This window comes from Myotis daubentonii, chromosome 3 (genome assembly GCF_963259705.1).
Source record: "Myotis daubentonii chromosome 3, mMyoDau2.1, whole genome shotgun sequence".
NCBI lineage: Eukaryota > Metazoa > Chordata > Mammalia > Chiroptera > Vespertilionidae > Myotis > Myotis daubentonii.
The window spans coordinates 182050160-182068404 of NC_081842.1; the positions used below are offsets into that span (position 1 = coordinate 182050160).

The window sequence follows — 18245 nt, forward strand, 5'->3', positions numbered from 1 at the left end:
TCGCAATTTAACATGGCTTTCTTTAGTCCCCAGTGAAGAGAGCTGGGCAGGGAGGAGGGGTTGGTTTGCTTGCTTTTCATTAAAAACTAGGGGCCCAGTGCACGAATTCGTGCACCTTGAAACGAACTGTGGGCTGTGAGGCTGCAGTGAGCACAGGGGGCAGATCTTGGCCCCTCCCACTGTGGCCCCGTCCCCTGTCTGCCTGTAGCCCCGCTTCCACTGCCACCCCACTCGCATCTGCTGATGGTGCAGAGTGACTGGGGCTGGAACCAGTAGTGGGTGCAAGTGGGGACAGCGCTGTCAGCGAGTAGGAGCAGCGGCTGCTGCCCTGATCACCTCTCAGGAGCAGGGGGAGGTGGAGAAGCCCTGAGGGGCAATCAGGACCGGTGCCAGGCACTGGCAGCAGGTGCAAGAGGTGGCTCCAGCGCCAGCAACAGGTGCAAGCAGGGCCAGCACCAGCAGCAGGTGCAAGTGCCAGGTGGGACTGTGACGCTCAGGAGCAAAGAATTTTCAGTAACCACTAGAGGCTCGCTCCAATGACAACAACCAGCACCCCGCCTTGATCTGGCACCCCCACTCACCGGCTCCACCATCCTGCCGCAGCCGACACCCACCATGTTCCGCGTACGCCCCCCGGTGGTCAGCACACGTCATAGTGACCAGTTGTTCAGTTGTTTGGTTGTTCCGCCATTCGGTCTATTTGCATATTAGCCTTTTATTATATAGGATGGCTTTGATAACAGCCCAGAAAACAGTCCCCAACTCTCCTGTATTCCTAGGGAACTTAGGGAATTCAGGAGGGAATAAGGGAGTCCAAGGAGATCTGCCATGTAGGCAATGGTTCAAAGGTGGCAATCCAGGCCAGAGTGTTCTCGGCTGGCACGAGGTCACCCGTGTCACCTTGCAGGTCCAACTTCCACGCCCCACAGCCAGCTCCACTCCCCAACTCAGTGTGGGTGCGGACTGTGAAGAAGAGGAATGTCCTGGGGCGCCGAGTCAGGATGTGTGGGTTGGAATTCCACGCTGGGCTTTCATCGGGCTGAGCCTCAGGTTCTTAAGAGCTCAAACTCAGCTCTGCCCCTTCCTACCAGTGTGATCCTGGGCAAGTCACTCAACTTCCCTGCGCCCGTTTCCTCACCTGGGATATGGGGATGACAGCTTTACCAGCCTCCCAAAGAGCTGAATGGGTTAATGTATGCATGGTCGGGTGCCTAGCATGGTCAGCACTAGGTAAGGAATTGTGCTAGAATAGGATATTGTTATCTTCGCAAAATGGTCGCAGTGATACGTCCCTCCCCGGCTGCCTTCTCCCCGGTTACTGATAAGGGTAATGGGGAAAGAGTCAAATCAATGGGAGAAGAGTTAAAGATGATGGAACATAAACACAGACAGCCCCACCCACCTGGAAGATGCTCTCTGCCCTGTGCTCTCTGCCCTGGGGCTTTGGCCCTGCCCAACACTGTGCCAGGCTCACCGAGAACTCACTGGCTGATGGAAGAGATTTACATGCAAGTCCACCACACAGTCCAGGGTGAGAAGGGACTAACACAGAGGCTCACTGTGCTGAGAGAAATCTGGGAAGGCTTTTCGGAGGAGGCAGCATCTGAGCTGAGATCTGAGGGCTCAAAAGCACCTTTCCCGGGAAACAAGTTAGCAGGGGGTGAGGGGAGGCTGGGGTCACTCTAGCAGAAAGTACAGTATGTACGACAGAGCGAGGAGAGAACTAAGTTGGTATACAGAGGCAGGGCAAGCAGTGCAGGGTGGCCACCATACTAGATGCAGAGGGGAGGGCAGGGTGAAAGGAGGAGGGAGAGGTGGGCAGAGCACATTGCCCAATCCTTTGGTATCAAGTGAGGAATGTGAACATTATGCTGACGGCAGCCATCTGAGAAGGTGAGGAATAATCATATTTACTTTGTAGAAGCATCCCTCCAGGGGCAGGTGGGTTGGAGGGGGCTGGATGTGAGACAGGGGAACCAGGGAGGAGGCTGCACGGAGTCCGAGCTCAGTGGTGATCATGCGGATGGAGGGAGGGGGTGGATGAGAGATTTCTTTACTTGCACCCGCCCCTTTTAAAAAGGCTCTTCCTGAAAACATCCTCGGGGGCCACCCACTCCACGCCCAGCACAACCTTTGCCAGTGTGTCCTGAACCCCTCCTCTGTTCCCCAGATCAAACGCCCGCTGAGCACTGGGTCTGTCTCGTGCCTCCGCATCTAATCTCAGCTCCAAAGTCCCTGTTAAGAGGTTCCCGGGGAAACGTTTGCGAGGTCACCTTGCAGGACGCGTGTCACCAGCCCTCACTTGGTCCTACACTTGCTCTCCCAAGAGCTTTTAGCTCCCCAAAACTCTGGCTTCACCCTGTCGCACTGGCCCACACACCCAAACCCTGTAACGTTGCCTTTGAGCCCTGAACTCTGAGACCACACAGCCACAGAGCTCATGTGTCCTGCAGAAACCCACACAGACCTCTGCCGGGAGAAACACACACACACACACACACACACACACACACACACCATAGAATCGCAGACACAAAGAACATGCGGAGCAGCGGAGCATGATTGCTGTCAGCACAGCCTGCCCTGGGGAGCTGACCGCCCTGGGGCTTGTGTGGGAAGTGTTGCTTATAATAAAGCAGCCCAGGGTCCTGCGATTTCTCCTTCCAAAAGAGAGTTAGAAAACGGCCCGTGGAAAATGAGAGAGGAGACGTAGAACTTCTGACTTAAAATGGAAACTTCACTTCTCTTTCGGGATCCCCAGATCATCCCCTCCCCTTTGCCGCCAACCCGCCCGGCCCCCACTCCATACCTTTCGCAGTTGAGATCCAACATTCTGCATCATGGTGGCTGAGACCCCGCTAGCTAGCCGGTGGCACACGGGTGGCAGCACCCTCCAAGAGCCGCGAGTCACCTGAGCAACAGTCGCTCCGGCTCCATATGAAGCCTGTGGGCAGTCAGTCTCCTCCCGCTCCTCCTCCCAAGCGCCCGCCCCCGCTGAGCCCAGGCCCCAGCCTCGCGCAGACTGCCCTCTGCCCCCCTTCTCCTAGAGCCCCCGCACAGCAGCTCCTGTGCCTGCCCCGAGGACAGGAAGGAAAGAGGCTGCCAGCTGGGGCACAGCCACCTCAGGGGGCCCGGTGCCCGCCCACTGGGCTCCTAGCCGCACACTTGCTTTGCTTCCAGCCAAACTTAGTCACCCCGGTTCCAGCCCCTGAATCCTCCCCACGGGGTCTCCTGGCTCTGGGGTCGCTCCCAGGGGCCTGGAAGCTCCAGATCCCCGGGCCCAGGCTGGCAGACGGTGAACCACCCAGCTGCAGGCTTCCCTCCCTGCGAGAGGGATCAGGTGGGGAGGTGGCAGGAGGCCAGGGAGCTGCCAGCAAGTCCCAGAGAGATACCAGAGCCACCTGCTAGGACTCTTCACCCTTGGGAGTGCTGCTCCCCTGCCCCGCTGCTCCAGGCGGCTGGCTTCCAGCCACTGCTGGCCAGGGGCGGGGCACACCCCTCACTGCCTTAAAATAGGTGGCATGACTTTTCTAAAAGTGGCACCTGCCACATCCCACCCCATTGGCTCCACAGAACTCAGCCCCTAGGCACCCATCCTAGCCCCTCTGTAGCCACTACCAACTGAGAGACTACCAGCACTTGCCCTTCTCCCTCTCACTCCTGCAAGAGGCTTGAGGAGGAGGCCTTGAAGCTCATGGTGGACTGCTTATGACGGGGCAATGAAATACAGTGCTCAGCGGTTCAGGGATAAAGAGGGGTGGCGATCCAGGCAGGGGAGCTGGATGGACAATGAACACCTTATGATAACTGAGCACCTCTGTGTACCAGGCCTCACCGTGGTCCTCGCTCTAACCCCACCACAGGTACCTTGGGGAAGGTGGGCGATGTGTCTCAGGTGGCACAGCTACCGAGTGCGGAGCTGTGCTGGCACAGAGGTCACCTGATTCTGAGACCTCTGCCCTTCCCTGTGCCCCTCCATTTCATTCACCACATATCGAAGCCAGCCTCCCCCAGGCCTGAGGCACCCGGGTTCTGGGCGTGGTTCTTTCACCTACACACGATGTGACCATGGGCATGCTCCCTCCTCCCTCGGAGCCTCCCTGCGCTAGGAGTCAAGGACCCCAGTGTCCACCCCCCAATGTCCACCCCTATGAGCTCAGGCCTTGCTCTCAAATTGTTTATGGTCTGTCAGCAGCTTAGTGTCTACAGATGAGAAAGTAAAGTCACACCTTAAAGACTGCAAGATGGTCCGAGGATGGCACTTGGGGTGGGGCAAGCCAAGAGGCTTCCTGGAGGAGGCAGGGCTAGAGCTGGTCTAAAGACTGGATGGGGCCCTGGCCAGCTTTTCTCAGTGATTAAAGCATTGGCCTTCAAACCAGAGGGTCCCAGGTTTGATTCCCAGTCAAGGGCATGTACCTCAGTGGCAGGTTCCATCCCCAGTCCTGGGCCGGGCACGTTCAGGAGGCAACCAATCAATGTGTCTCTCTCACGTCGATATTTGATCAGGGCACATGCCTGGGTTGCAGGTTTGATCCCCAGTGGGGGGCGTGCAGGAAGCAGCCAATCAATTATTCTCTCTCATCATGGATGTTTTTATCTTTCTCTCCCTCTTCCTTCCTCTCTGAAATCAATAAAAATATATTTCAAAAAAAATTTTTAATAAATAAATAAAAATCAATGAAAAAATATTCTCCATTGAATATTCTCCATTGAAAGACTGGCTAGGCTGAGAAGAGGGGTGAGGGAAGGCTTACCAGGAACTGAAGAGGGTGCTGTCATAGGCAGTGAGGGTGCTCGTTTTGCAGAAAAAAGTGGGGAATCTGCCCGGGGGGGGGGGGGGTGGGGGGGGGCCTCGAATGCCAGGCAACAGGATTTAGGCAGCAAGAAGCCTCTGAGAATGACAGACATGCTCACGTGATAAAAGCCATGTGAGGTGAACAGGACAGGTGTCGTGAGCCTCCCTGGACTGGAGAGGAAACCAGCACGGAGAGGGGACAGTTCATGTCCTTCAACCTCACAGGGTTCGGGCAGGCAGCAGGACAAGCTCAGGCTCTCGCTATGCAGATGAGGGAATGGGAGCCCAGGGAGCCTCTGGCCGCCTCCCTACCCTCTCCAGGGAACTGTCATGGCTCAGACTCCCCGGTCTCAGTCTAGTCCCCTCACCTTACAGACGGAACATGAAGGCCCAGAAATGAAACGTGAGCCCCAAAGTCACCCAGGGAGGTGGGCGTCCAGAAGCACCACTCCTGACCTCAGATGTGGAGTCCTATCCACCCCCTCCCACGACAAGGCATCAAGTGAGAGAGGCTGCAGGGAGACTCCTGAGAGGGTGTCCCCCAAGGTGCAATCAGTGTTATTATCAGGAATGAGGAACAGAGGCCCCGCCCACCCACAAAGGACTCTCTCCTCTCTGCTCTTTATTACAAAACCGACTCCTGTGTCTCGTCAGCAGTTCTGTCCAGGGTGGCACCCCAGTGGCTATTTCCATGGATGTCTGCCTCCCTTTCCCAGCTCACCTGGGAGCCCCCTGAGGGATGTGCCCCCTCCCCACCAGCCCCCAGACCAGGGCCCTAAATGCCGGAAACATGAAACACACCTGCACGAACCACAGCCTTGGGAAGGCAGGCGGAGAAGAGACCACAAGCCATAGCTAGGTCAATGCTCCTCAAACTTCAGCATCAGAATCAGGACTTGTTAAACACAGCCTGCTGGGCCGTCTCCAGGAGAGCCTGAGGAGCGGCATTTCTAACAAGATCCCACGGGATGCTTGTTTTGCTGGCACCGGGACTCTACTTTGAGATCCAGTGAGCTAGGTCAGCCCTCCCTTTTTACAGCCGGGGCAATGAGGCCCAGAGATTTCAAAGGCAGCTCCTGGCAGCATATCAACATCATCATCATCAGCAGCAGCAGCAGCAGCAGCAGCACTGTCATCGTCACCACAGCCCTGCTGACCCGCCCAGCACTGTGCACGCACTCCATGAACCTCACCACCCGCGGGCCTCGCCCTGCGAGGAAGGTACTGTGATTATCCTCTGACAGGAGAAAATGAAGGCACAGTCATTTGTCCAAAGTCACACAGTTGAAGAACCCTGATCTGTATCTGGAGCCCACGAGTTCAACCACCACTCTACACAGTCTGCTTACAGCTAACACTGGTCAAGGAATTCTCTAGAGCAGCGGTTCTCAACCTTCCTCATGCCGGGACCCTTTAATACAGTTCCTCATGTTGTGGTGACCCCCAACCATAAAATTATTTTCGTTGCTACTTCATAATTGTAATTTTGCTACTGTTATGAATCGTCATGTAAATATCTGATATGCAGGATGTATTTTCATTGTTACAGATTGAACATAATTAAAGCAGAGTGATTAATCACAAAAACAATATGTAATTACATATGTGTTTTCCGATGGTCTTAGGCGACCCCTGTGAAAGGGTCGTTCGACCCCCAAAGGGGTCGCGACCCATAGGTTGAGAACCGCTGCTCTAGAGGTTCCCAATTCCAGTTGGTTCATTTCTGGTGTGGGATGAGCTGTGGGGCACTCAGCCCAAAGGCCTGGTCCTCAGGCGCCCTGCATCTTCAGAAAGCCTGCCTCTTAAGCCCAGTGAGCCCAGAGTATTTTCTCCCACAAATACTTCTTTTCCCACATTACATCCTTCATCAGGCCCCACCAATGGGCCTTCCTGGCTAGAGGACAAATGTTTGCGTTAATTCTTCAGTTCCATATCCCAACTCCCCTTCCCCATACAATGACAAAACACAATGAAAACAATCTCCATCTATATTCCATGGTGATACTGCATTGGGTCACCATCAGGCACCAGTCTGTCTCCACCATCAGACTAGGAATGCACAAGGGCAGGGACCTCATCTGAGTCATGAGTTCTCAGCACAGGGCCTGCCAGGAGCAAGGGTTTAGTGACTAAATGATAAGGAAGGTAAATGATAAGGAAGGAAGGAAGGAAGGAAGGAAGGAAGGAAGGAAGGAAGGAAGGAAGGAAGGAAGGAAGGAAGGAAGGAAGGAAGGAAGGAAGGGAGGGAGGGAGGGAGGGAGGGAGGGAGGGAGGGAGGGAGGGAGGGAGGGAGGGAGGGGTGTAGAAGCAAATGAAGAAATGAACTAGTGAATAAATAAACTCGCAGGAAGGAATTCCCTCTGCTGGGCCTTTTAGTTTTCCCAGATAGGACTACAGACTTTCTAGGTAGGAGGGGATTTCTGACATCATCCACTCCATCTCTCTTTCGGCTCTGTCCTAGCTGAACCCGTCCATGAGCCAGAACCTATAGCTCTACCCACCACACACATACCCCTAGTACCCAACCTCCACTTGCATACCTCCCAGATTGAAGAGCTCACTCCGTCTAAGGCTGCCTGTACAGTTAAGGAGTTCTCATAGGCAAGTGGCTCTAGGTCACCCAGAACAAAGCTGCTCCCTGGCCTGTGACGCTGGCAGAGATGTGGGAGCACATGCCCTGCCCTCTGCCTGGCCCTGGCCTCCCTGTTCAGACTGACTTCTAGTCTTCTCAAGCCATGAGCAGGGCTCCCCATGGTGCCTCCCACACCTGGGGTTTCCTCGGCTCCTGCTGTTCTCTCCATTCTATTAACTCTACATCCCAACCCTGCCCCCAACAAGGCCCGCTCAAGTGGCACCACCTCCGAGAAGTCTTTTGGGCCCCTCCTAAGTGGAAATGACATCCCCTCCCTTGGTGCCCTCAATCCCCTCACACAAACACACATACACCTCACAGCCCTTTCTTTCTCACTCATGCTGTTTTTTCTCTTAGATTGGGCTGGTTTATGTTAATTTCTCCTTGACCATGAGCAAGCTAGCAGTGTTGATTCATCAGGGTATCCTGCCCCCCTCCTACTAAATATTCAGGGCCTTGATCAATAGTAGATGTTCAGTGTCCAAAGAATGAAGGAATGAGTAATTGGATGGGAAAGAACAAGGGAATGTGTGAGTGAATGGAAGTAAATACATGAATGAATGAATGAATGAATGAATACACGAATGAATGAAAGAATGCTGGTATGTTGTCACCCTCTCCTATTTTCCAAGCTAAAGACTCCCAGTTCTTTCTGGGGGGCCGTGGGCATGACATGACACAATAAAGGAAGTTGTGGGATAAATGGGGAGGAGGACAGAAGGGAGGAACAGAGGAAGGAGGTAGTGATACCAGCGAGATAGGAAGTGGAGGTGACCTAAACATTGCTGCAAGGCAGGCCTCTCTCAGACCACACACTGCACTTTCAGGAGAAGCTGGGCAAGGGGAGCAGTGAGCAACCTGTCCAATGATGCCAGGGCAAGAAGACACAGAGGGGTGAGGATTGGGAGGAGGGAATGCTAGCAACGCCTGGAGGCCAGAGGCAGGATGCTGTCCAGCCAGCCCTGAACTCCCTGCTGCCCGGCAGGCTCAAACACGCCCTCCTTCCCCTTCTCTCACCACGTCCTCCCCTCCCGTGGAGGCTGAACCCCCTCCTTGGCCCAGCTGCTGGGGGTCTGGGCCAAGCCCAACTTCCTCCATTGGGTCCTTGCAGGAAAGTTACTCACAACACGGGCTAGTGCTCCCCAACACACACACACACACACACACACACACACACACACACACACACACACACGGCCCAGTGAGTCAGCAGTGGCTTCACACACTCTGGACTCTGAGCCTTGTGCCCATAGGCCCTCCCCAGGGCTAGCCTCCTCCATCCTAGTGAGAAGCCTGCCCTCCCAGCTCAAACCCCAGATGTCGCTGCCCCAGCCCGCCCAGCACACCGGCACCAGGCACTCCCTGGAGCCCAGGACCCCGCAGAGGCAGATGCGCTAGGGAGGGTGCTGGGACGGAGCAGGAGCCCGCAGCAGGAGGATCCCAGGGAAGGTGGCTCTTCTGAGGCAGGGAGGTGGGGAGCCACTGCGGTGGTTGGGCCCTTACCCAAGTGGTGGGACACTCTAGTGCCACAGCTTGCAGGAGGAGCCGAATGGGAACAACAGAGAAGCGGTCCCTGGGGAGGCTCTGAAACAGGCATCCGAAGTCCCAGAGCAGAGTCTCATGGGGGCGGCTGCAGGAGGCTGGAAGGAGGCACAGGAAGCAGTCGGGCAGAGGCACGGGAGGGGCGGGGCGGGGCGCTGGGTGAGTTCCTGGAGGAGCCCTGTCCCCTCTCCTCCCCCTCACCGGAGCGGGTGGAGCATCCCCCTCCTCCCTCCCCCCCCCCCCCCCCCCCCCCCCCCGCCGCGGGCTGCTGAGCCTGCTGTTCACAAAGGCCCAGGGCACCCGGCTGGAGTATTCACATGGTGTTCTCCTTCCTTTCCATAATTTTCATTGCTACATATATCTCTCCTTATGAATCTACTCAAATTTATTTAACCAATCTTTCTTTTTGCTTTTATGTCTTTATTGAGATTACATACAATAAAATGCATATATTTAAAACACATAATTTGATGAGTTTTGACATTTATTTTAGATACTAGGGGCCCGGTGCATGAAATTCGTGCACTGGGTGTGTGTGGGGGCGGGGGGGAGAGTCCCTCAGCCCAGCCTGCCCCCTCTCACATACTGGGAGCCCTCAGGCATTGACCCCCATCACCCTCCAATCGCAGGATCGGCCCCTTGCCCAGGCCTGATGCCTCTGACAGAGGCGTCAGGCCTGGGCAGGGGACCCTCATTTCCCCCCATCACTGGTTCTGCCCCCAGCCCAGGCCTGATGCCTCTGGCCCAGGTATCAGGCCTGGGCAGGGGACCCCCAGACCCCTCCGATTGCTGGCTCTGCCCCTTGCCCAGGCCTGATGCCTCGGCCAGAGGCGTAGACCCCCATCACCCTCCGATCGCCTGATCGGCCCCTTGCCCAGGCCTGACGCCTCCACCAGAGGTGTCAGGCTTGGACAGGGGACCCCCATCTCCCCCCGAACACTGGCTCTGACCCCCGCCCAGGCCTGAGGCCTCTGGCCCAGGAATCATGCCTGGGCAGGGGACCCCCATCTCCCTCTGATCGCTTGCTCCACCCCCCGCCCAAGCCTGACGCCTCCCACCCAGGCTTCAGGCCTGGGCAAGGAGACCATCATATCCCCCCAATCCCCGGCTCCGCCCCCCACCCAGGCCTGATGCCTCAGCCAGAGGAGTTGACCCTCATCACCCTCTGATCACCAATCACCGATCGGCCCCTTGACCAGGCCTGAGGCCTCCGGCAGGGGATCCCCAGCTCCCTGCGGTTGCAGGCTCCGCCCCTGCCCAGGCCTAACACTTCTGGCTGAGGCGTCCGGCTCGGGCAGTGGGGACCCACAGCTGCAGCGGCCCTGTGATCGTGGGCTCCGCTTTAGGCCCAGGCAAGGGACCCCTAGCTCCCGGGACTGCCAGCTTCGACCGTGCCCAGCTCCCATCGCTGGCTCCACCCCTACCTCCTGCGATCACTGGCCAGGGCGGAAAAGGCACCTGATTCTCCGATCATGGCTGCCCCCCAGCTCTTAGCTCCCCCCTGGGTTTCCGATCACTGTCAGTGGCAGGGGGCTTCTTCCTGCTTTCCCTTTCGCCTCCCTGCATTGTGCCTACATATGCAAATTAACCGCCATCTTCTTGGCAGTTAATTGCCAATCTTAGTTGGCAGTTAATTTGCATATTGCCCTGATTAGCCAATGAAAAGGGTAGCGTTGTACGCCAATTACCATTTTTCTCTTTTATTAGTGTAGATGGATATATCCATAAAAACATCACCACAATCAAGGTAATGAACAGATTCTTCACCCCCAAAGTTTCCTTATGGCCCTTTGTAATCTCTCCCCTCTGTCCCACACACGCCTTCTCCTCATCCCTAGGCAAACAACAGGCCACCTCTGTCACTCTAAATTAGTTTGTATTTCCTAGAATTCTGTATAAGTGGAATTTCTTTTCAATTTTGGAATCAGCTTGTCAATTTCTAAAACTAAAAATAAAGTTTTTCTATTTCAATCAGAATGTTGCTAGTATATAGGAATACAATTGCTTTTTGTATATTAAGTATATCTCTTGAAACTTACTAAACTCAGTTTTAGTAGCATTTTGTAAATTCCTTAGAATTTTTTCATAGATGATCATATTTGAAAATTAAGACAGTTTTTTGCTATTTTTTTAAGTTTTTATTGATTATTAGAGGGAGAGGAAGGGAGAGGATGAGAGAGATAGAAACATCGATGAGAGAGAAATAGCGATAGGCTGGCTGCCTCCTGCATGCCCCGTACTGAGGATCGAGCCCACAACGGGGCATGACCCCTGACTGGAAATCGAACCAGTGACCTCTTGGTGCATGGGTCGGTGCTCAACCACTGAGCACACCAGCTGGGCAAGACAGTTTTACGTTTTCATTTCCAATCTATAGACCTTTTATTTTTTTGCCTTGCCTGATTGCCCTGACTACAAACTCCAGCACAACGTTAAATAGTAGTAGTAAGATCCCAACATCCTTTCTTTATTCTTGATCTTAGGGAGAGGGCATTAATTATTACTTTATTCCAATGCTAGCATAATTAGTGATAACATAACTATACACAGAAATGACTGAGAACCACATAAGTATATAGCACTAAACCCACACTAAATGCATTTCCAACACAATTTTCCTTTTGGCACCTCACAAAAACCCACAGCCATTCCAACACCACCCAGCACAAGTGGAAGATTTATGAAGAAGTCAAAGTGGAAAGAGACAGCAATCTCAACTGATTGTGGTTAAAGTAGCTTACTTTTCCAAATTCTACATGATCACATGATCATGAAACCACACTGCATTATAAGGACTGGTTAAAGGGTCAGCCCTTCTGCACTAGACTATGAAGTGTGAGGACTTACTCATCTTGACCCTAGCACCTGACATCACATCCAGCCAAAGTAGATGCTCAATGAATTTTGTTGAATGGTTTGTGTGAGCATGCGAAATAAACCCTAGACCAGCGGTTCTCAACCTGTGGGTCGTGACCCCTTTGGGGGTCAAACAACCTTTTCACAGGGGTCACCTAAGACCATTGGAAAACACATATATAATTACATATTGTTTTTGTGATTCATCACTATGCTTTAATTATGTTCAATTTGTAACAATGAAATTGGGGGTCACCACAACATGAGGAACTGTATTAAAGGGTCGCGGCATTAGGAAGGTTGAGAACCACTGCCCCTAGACCAGCCGTGGGCAAACTACAGCCCGCGGGCCGGATCCGGCCTGTTTGAAATGAATAAAACTATTGAAAAAAAAGACTGTACCCTTTTATGTAATGATGTTTACTTTGAATTTATATTAGTTCACACAAACACTCCATCCATGCTTTTGTTCCGGCCCTCCGGTCCCGTTTAAGAACCCATTGTGGCCCTCGAGTCAAAAAGTTTGCCCACCCCTGCCCTAGACTAACATTAAAGAGCCTGTGTTTGAATCCAGCTCTGCCACTGATAAGCTCTCAGACCTTGAGCATGTCACTTAATTTCTTTGGTATTCAGTTTCTTCATTTGTTTATATCAGCCTTTTCTAAAACATAATTTTAGTTTAAAGACTTTTTTAAAATATAGTTTTATGATTTCAGAGAGGAAAGGAGAGGGAGAGAGAGATAAAAACATCAATGATGAGAGAGAATTATTGATCGGCTACCTCCTGCATGCCCCCTACCGGGGATCTAGCCCACAACCCGGGCATGTGCCCTGACCAGGAAACGAACCCAGGACCTTTCAGTCCTCAGGTCAACGCTCTATCCACTGAGCGAAACCAGCCAGGGCTTTAATGACTTTTTTACCAAAGAAATATATGCATATGGTTTCAAAATTAAGCAGTTTTAATTTGGAAAGATTTATACTAAAAAGCCACTGTACTCTATCCCTCTTCTCTTAACTGCCAGTCCAGCTCCCTAGAAGCAACACTTCTTAACTCTTTTAGCTATTTCTTCTGGTTGGTATCTACATCTTTACAAATAATGAGATTATATGGCAATTTCTTGCTTTATCAGTTTTAAACATTACCTATAGCCATTCTTCCATGATAGGTGATAACATATACCACCATCATCACTCTTCTCTCCCCACACCCCAACAGTGTCCTGCCAATGTTTTCAACTCCTCCATGATTACTTTTGTAACGTTAAGCAATACACATACACTTTTTTCCATTGTTCCATACTCCACAGACAGCAGTGCCTGACTCTGCACTTTGTAAAATAAGGATATGAGGGCCTTTACTGCCCCCTTTAGCTTCTACCTCTCAGCTTCCCTATCTGAATTTTTAAACTGTCAAGGTTGTTGACACTAAATTGTGTTCTGTAACCATAATTAAATCTTCAAAGCTTTGACTATAGATTGATTTCAATGTACAGTCTTTACATTATTATCAACTAGGGCCATGGTCGGCAAACTGCGGCTCACGAGCCACATGCGGCTCTTTGGCCCCTTGAGTGTGGCTCTTCCTAAGCCTTAGGAGTATCCTAATTAAGTTAATAACAATGTACCTACCTATATAGTTTAACTTTAAAAAATTTGGCTCTCAAAAGAAATTTCAATCGTTGTACTGTTGATATTTGGCTCTGTTGACTAATGAGTTTGCCGACCACTGGACTAGGGGAATGTTAGTTACATCAGAGCCAACTGGGTTCTGCCACATTTCCTTTCTTATAGAGCTGTTTGTTTTTCCTGGAGTTTCTAAGTATTTTTGTTTTTTCTTGTACTGTTTTCCTTCATTTATCCTCATCCATTAGATCTGGGCCGTTGCAACGCCCTGTGCTTTTACACACTGTGGCTATCTCTGTCACCACTCTATTATATCAGGTGGTCTACAGATCCACTTTTTTTCTGCACAGAGCCCCCCCATCCTCCTGTTCTAAGTTGACCGGTTGCTCAATAGGTTTACTAGTATGATCATTAGTGCGGTTCACAGAGATTCTGGTTCTCTGCCTAGATGTATGGTAGAATCCCATGTTCCTGCCTCCTTCATTGTTAGGTTGGCCATGTGACTGCTTCTACCAAGTTACATGGTTTCTTCTAGTTGGGAGCTTTAAGTCAGTGCATGATTTATCTCTTCTCTTTAGGCTGAGGGGCAACCTTCACTATAGCAGCTTGAATGAGAACATGGAGCCGAGTCCCTAGCTGGCTCAAAATGGGCACATTGATGTGAGCAAGAAATAAGCCCTTGTTGTGTTAGGCCACTGGACTCTGGGGGTGTTTGTTTCCTCGACATAACCTAGCCTCTCCAAACTCCTCTAACTGCATTATGGTCTCTCACAGTAAAGGTCATGGCACCCAGTAAATTGGACAAAATAACTGAGGGAAGGGGAACTAGAGATATGGTTCTCCCACTGTAGCAGGTCCAGTTAGAGAGACAAGCCATGCTAGGAATCTCCCACTGACATGGAAATTGGTACTGGAAGTACACTGTTGCCATAACAAAACCTAAAATATGTGACATTGACTTGAGTTCATGCAGGGAGGAGCAAAGAAATTGTTATTGGAGGTAATGGTGAAACATTTGGTACAACTATTCCTGCAGTGCATGGGAAGACAGGTCACAGACCTAATAAACTTTAAGCTCAACGAGAGAGGATGGAAATAGAACATGGGGAATGTGCATTGGTTGCTGTTGGCTGTATTTAGCAAGGCACTCGGTGGACAGAGCATCCGCCTGTGGACTGAAGGGGTCCCAGGTTCAATTCCAGTCAAGAGCACATGCCCGGGTTGTGGGCTCCATGCCCAGTGGGGGGCTTGCAGGGGGTGGCCAATCAATGCTTCTCTCTCTTATGATTGATGTGTCTATCTCTCTCCCTTCCTCTCTAAAATCAACAAAAATATGTTTATAAAAAAAGAAAAGAAAAGAATTGGCCAGTTTGCAAGTTAAAATGAAATAGAGAGGAGAAACCAAGATGGCAGCATAGGTTAACACCGGAGATTGCTTCCTCGAACAACCACTTCAAAAAACAACTAAAAGACGGAACAGACATCATCCAGAACCACAGGAAGGCTGGCTGAGTGGAAATTCTACAACTAGGAGGAAAGAGAATATCATACCCAAACTCAGAGGAGGCGCAGTGCTGAAGTGAAATACTCAGGTGCGAAGTGCACGCGGAGCGGGCTGGTGGCAGAGGGCGCGGTTGTTGTTTTCAATCGGGAGGGAGTTTCAGACTCTGAGCTCCAAATCCGGGCGAGTCTCTAGGGACCCAGACTCAAACGGGAGAAGCGGGACTGTCTGGCTTCGGTCGTAACTCGAAGGCAGTTTCTCTCCGAGGTTTGCAGCGGTTGCTGGGACTCTGTGAGGCAGAGCCCCTAGGGATGGAACTGAGAGCAGCCATAACTGCTTGCTCCGGCCCGCCCTGTAGATCCCCGGAGACCCGCCCCACCCAAGCCCTGCACAGAGCCATTTGCCGGATAGCCTCAGGCAAACGCTAGATTAGCACTGCCCTAGAGATCCAGCACAGAAGCTCTCCCACTGCAGACACAGCGGACTCTCATAGCCAGTTAGCCTGGAGGTCAAATCACCCCCGGTATTGCCAACAACAATCAAGGCTTAACTACAACAAGACTGCGCACAAAGACCACTAGGGGGTGCACCAAGGAAGCATAAAAAATGCAGAGACAAAGAAACAGGACAAAATTGTCCATGGAGGATATAGAGTTCAGAACCACACTTTTAAGGTCTCTCAAGAACTGTCTAGAAGCTGCCAATAAATGTAGTGAGATCCTCAAGAAATCTAATGAGACCCTCGATGTTGTGATAAAGAACCAACTAGAAATTAAGCATACACGGACTGAAATAAAGAATATTATACAGACACCCAACAGCAGACCAGAGGAGTGCAAGAATCAAGTCAAAGATTCGAAATGCGAAGAAGCAAAAAACACCCAACTGGAAAAGCAAAATGAAAAAAGAATCCGAAAATACGAAGATAGTGGAAGGAGCCTCTGGGACAGCTTCAGGCGTACCAACATCAGAATTATAGGGGTGCCAGAAGATGAGAGAGAGCAAGATATTGAAAACCTCTTTGAAGAAATAATGACAGAAAACTTCCCCCACCTGGTGAAAGAAATAGACTTACAGTCCAGGAAGCACAGAGAACCCCAAACAAAAGGAATCCAAAGAGGACCACACCAAGACACATCATAATTAAAATGCCAAGAGCAAAAGACAAAGAGAGAATCTTAAAAGCAGCAAGAGAAAGAAACTCAGTTACCTACAAGGGAATACCCATACGATTGTCAGCTGATTTCTCAACAGAAACTTTGCAGGCCAGAAGTGAATGGCAAGAAATATTCAAAGTGATGAATACCAAGAACCTACAACTAAGATTACTTTATCCAGCAAAGCTATCATTCAGAACTGAAGGTCAGATAAAGAGCTTCACAGATAAGGAAAAGCTAAAGGAGTTCATCACCACCAAACCAGTATTATATGAAATGCTGAAAGGTATCCTTTAAGAAGAGGAAGAAGAAGAAAAAGGTAAAGATACAAATTATGAACAACAAACATGCATCTATCAACAAGTGAATCTAAGAATCAAGTGAATAAATAATCTGGTGATCATAATAGAATCAGGGACATAGAAAGGGAATGGACTGACTATTCTTGGGGGGGAAAGGGGTGTGGGAGATGGGGAAGAGACTGGACAAAAATCGTGCACCTATGGATGAGGACAGTGGGTGGGGAGTGAGGGCGGAGGGTGGGGCGGGAACTGGGAGGAGGGGAGTTACGGGGGGGGGGGGGAAGAGGAACAAATGTAATAATCTGAACAATAAAGATTTAATTAAAAAAAAAGAAATAGAGAAACAGTCAAAACATTCAAGGACTTGCAGGATTGCTTCTCAATCCCAATGTATAAAAGATGAAACTGAGAATTTTGAGTGAAAACAGAGGTATTGCCCTCAACACACAGCATTTACATTTAAAACCTCTAACTGCATTATGGTCTCTCACAGTAAAGGTCATGGCACCCAGAAAATTGGACAAAATAACTGAGGGAAAGGGAACTAGAGATAGGGCTCTCCCACCATAGCAGGTCCAGTTAGAGGGACAAGCCATGAGGGATTTCATTTAGAGAATCGGTGTTGCAGTGTTGGAAGTCTGGAAGAACAGAAAGAGGATGCTGGTATAACCCGGATACTAATGACTTCAGGAAGCAGCTACTGCTCCCAGGGCTGAGGCAGTCAGTGACTAGTAACTGCCAAAAGCAGCTACTCTGTTCAGAACTGAGGAATGAAAAGGAAGTGGTGTGGATACCAGACCTAAGTGTTTGGAGGGAGGGCCCACTTGGCTGCCACTCAGACCTCTGAGGGGGTACCACATGGCTGACATGTGGACACTTAAGGGGGATACCAAGTAGCTAGTAATGGGGACTGGTCTTCACACCACTTCACACCACAAACTTCTGAGTGGCTGGGGAAATGCCAAAAGAACACTGCCTGACCTTCAGACTGACTTATGACCAGAAAGGGGATCTGTGGATGGGAAAAAAGGAATACTATGGAAAGTAACCTCCGAGGATGATCTGATCATAGATTCCTATCTGGGCCGGTCATGGTGGGCAGTCACGCCCCAGGCATACAACTTCTTAGGAAAAGGCTTATCCTTGCCTTAAGTAAGGCCTGTCCTTAGTTTCTGTGTATTTAGGTTAACACACCTTTGAAATAAGCTGTAACCACACTCAAGCACATAATCTTGTGAACTACCCTATAATCCAATCCCCACCTTGCTTTTCCTACCTCCATGTAATCTTCCCCAGTTCCCTCCTCAATTTCAAATGAAAAAAAGAAGAGAGAGAGAGAGAGAGAGAGAGAGAGAGAGAGAGAGAGAGAGAGAGAGAGAGAGAAGGAAAGAAAAAATAAAAGGAAAGGAAAGGAAAGGAAAGGAAAGGAAAGGAAAGGGAAGGGAAGGGAAGGGAAGGGAAGGGAAGGGAAGGGAAGGGAAGGGAAGGGAAGGGAAGGGAAGGGAAGGGAAGGGAAGGGAAGGGAAGGGAAGGGAAGGGAAGGGAAGGGAAGGGAAGGGAAGGGAAGGGAAGGGAAGGGAAGGGAAGGGAAGGGAAGGGAAGGGAAGGAAAGGCCAAAAGAGGCTGGAGGCTGAAGCCATAGCTGGCCTTTTGCTCCTCGGGGATGCTGGTAGGTGCTGGAGTTGGAAGGAAGTCCTGCTTCCCCTTCAGCCACCTTCTCATCTCCTGCCAATTCCTCCCATTGGAAGAACCTAGCAGGAAGCCAACAGGCAAGGACATCTGGGGAACGGTGGTTTGCCGAGTTCCATCAACACAGACCAACATATTTAAGGGT

General features: G+C 50.9%; 1 protein-coding gene across 2 annotated transcripts in view; it reads right to left on the minus strand.

The window, feature by feature from the left end:
* ACOT11 (acyl-CoA thioesterase 11) overlaps positions 1 to 3325 on the minus strand; it is a 42503-nt gene extending 39178 nt beyond the window's left edge. Inside the window, exon 1 of one of the 2 annotated variants that reach the window (XM_059689448.1) lies at positions 2810 to 3325. In XM_059689448.1, coding sequence (XP_059545431.1) covers positions 2810 to 2842 — 33 coding nt within the window. In that variant the 5' untranslated portion in view covers positions 2843 to 3325. The remainder of the gene's footprint in view (positions 1 to 2809) is intronic. The other variant, XM_059689449.1, reaches the window with a different exon arrangement.
* Between the last annotated feature and the right edge of the window lie 14920 nt (positions 3326 to 18245).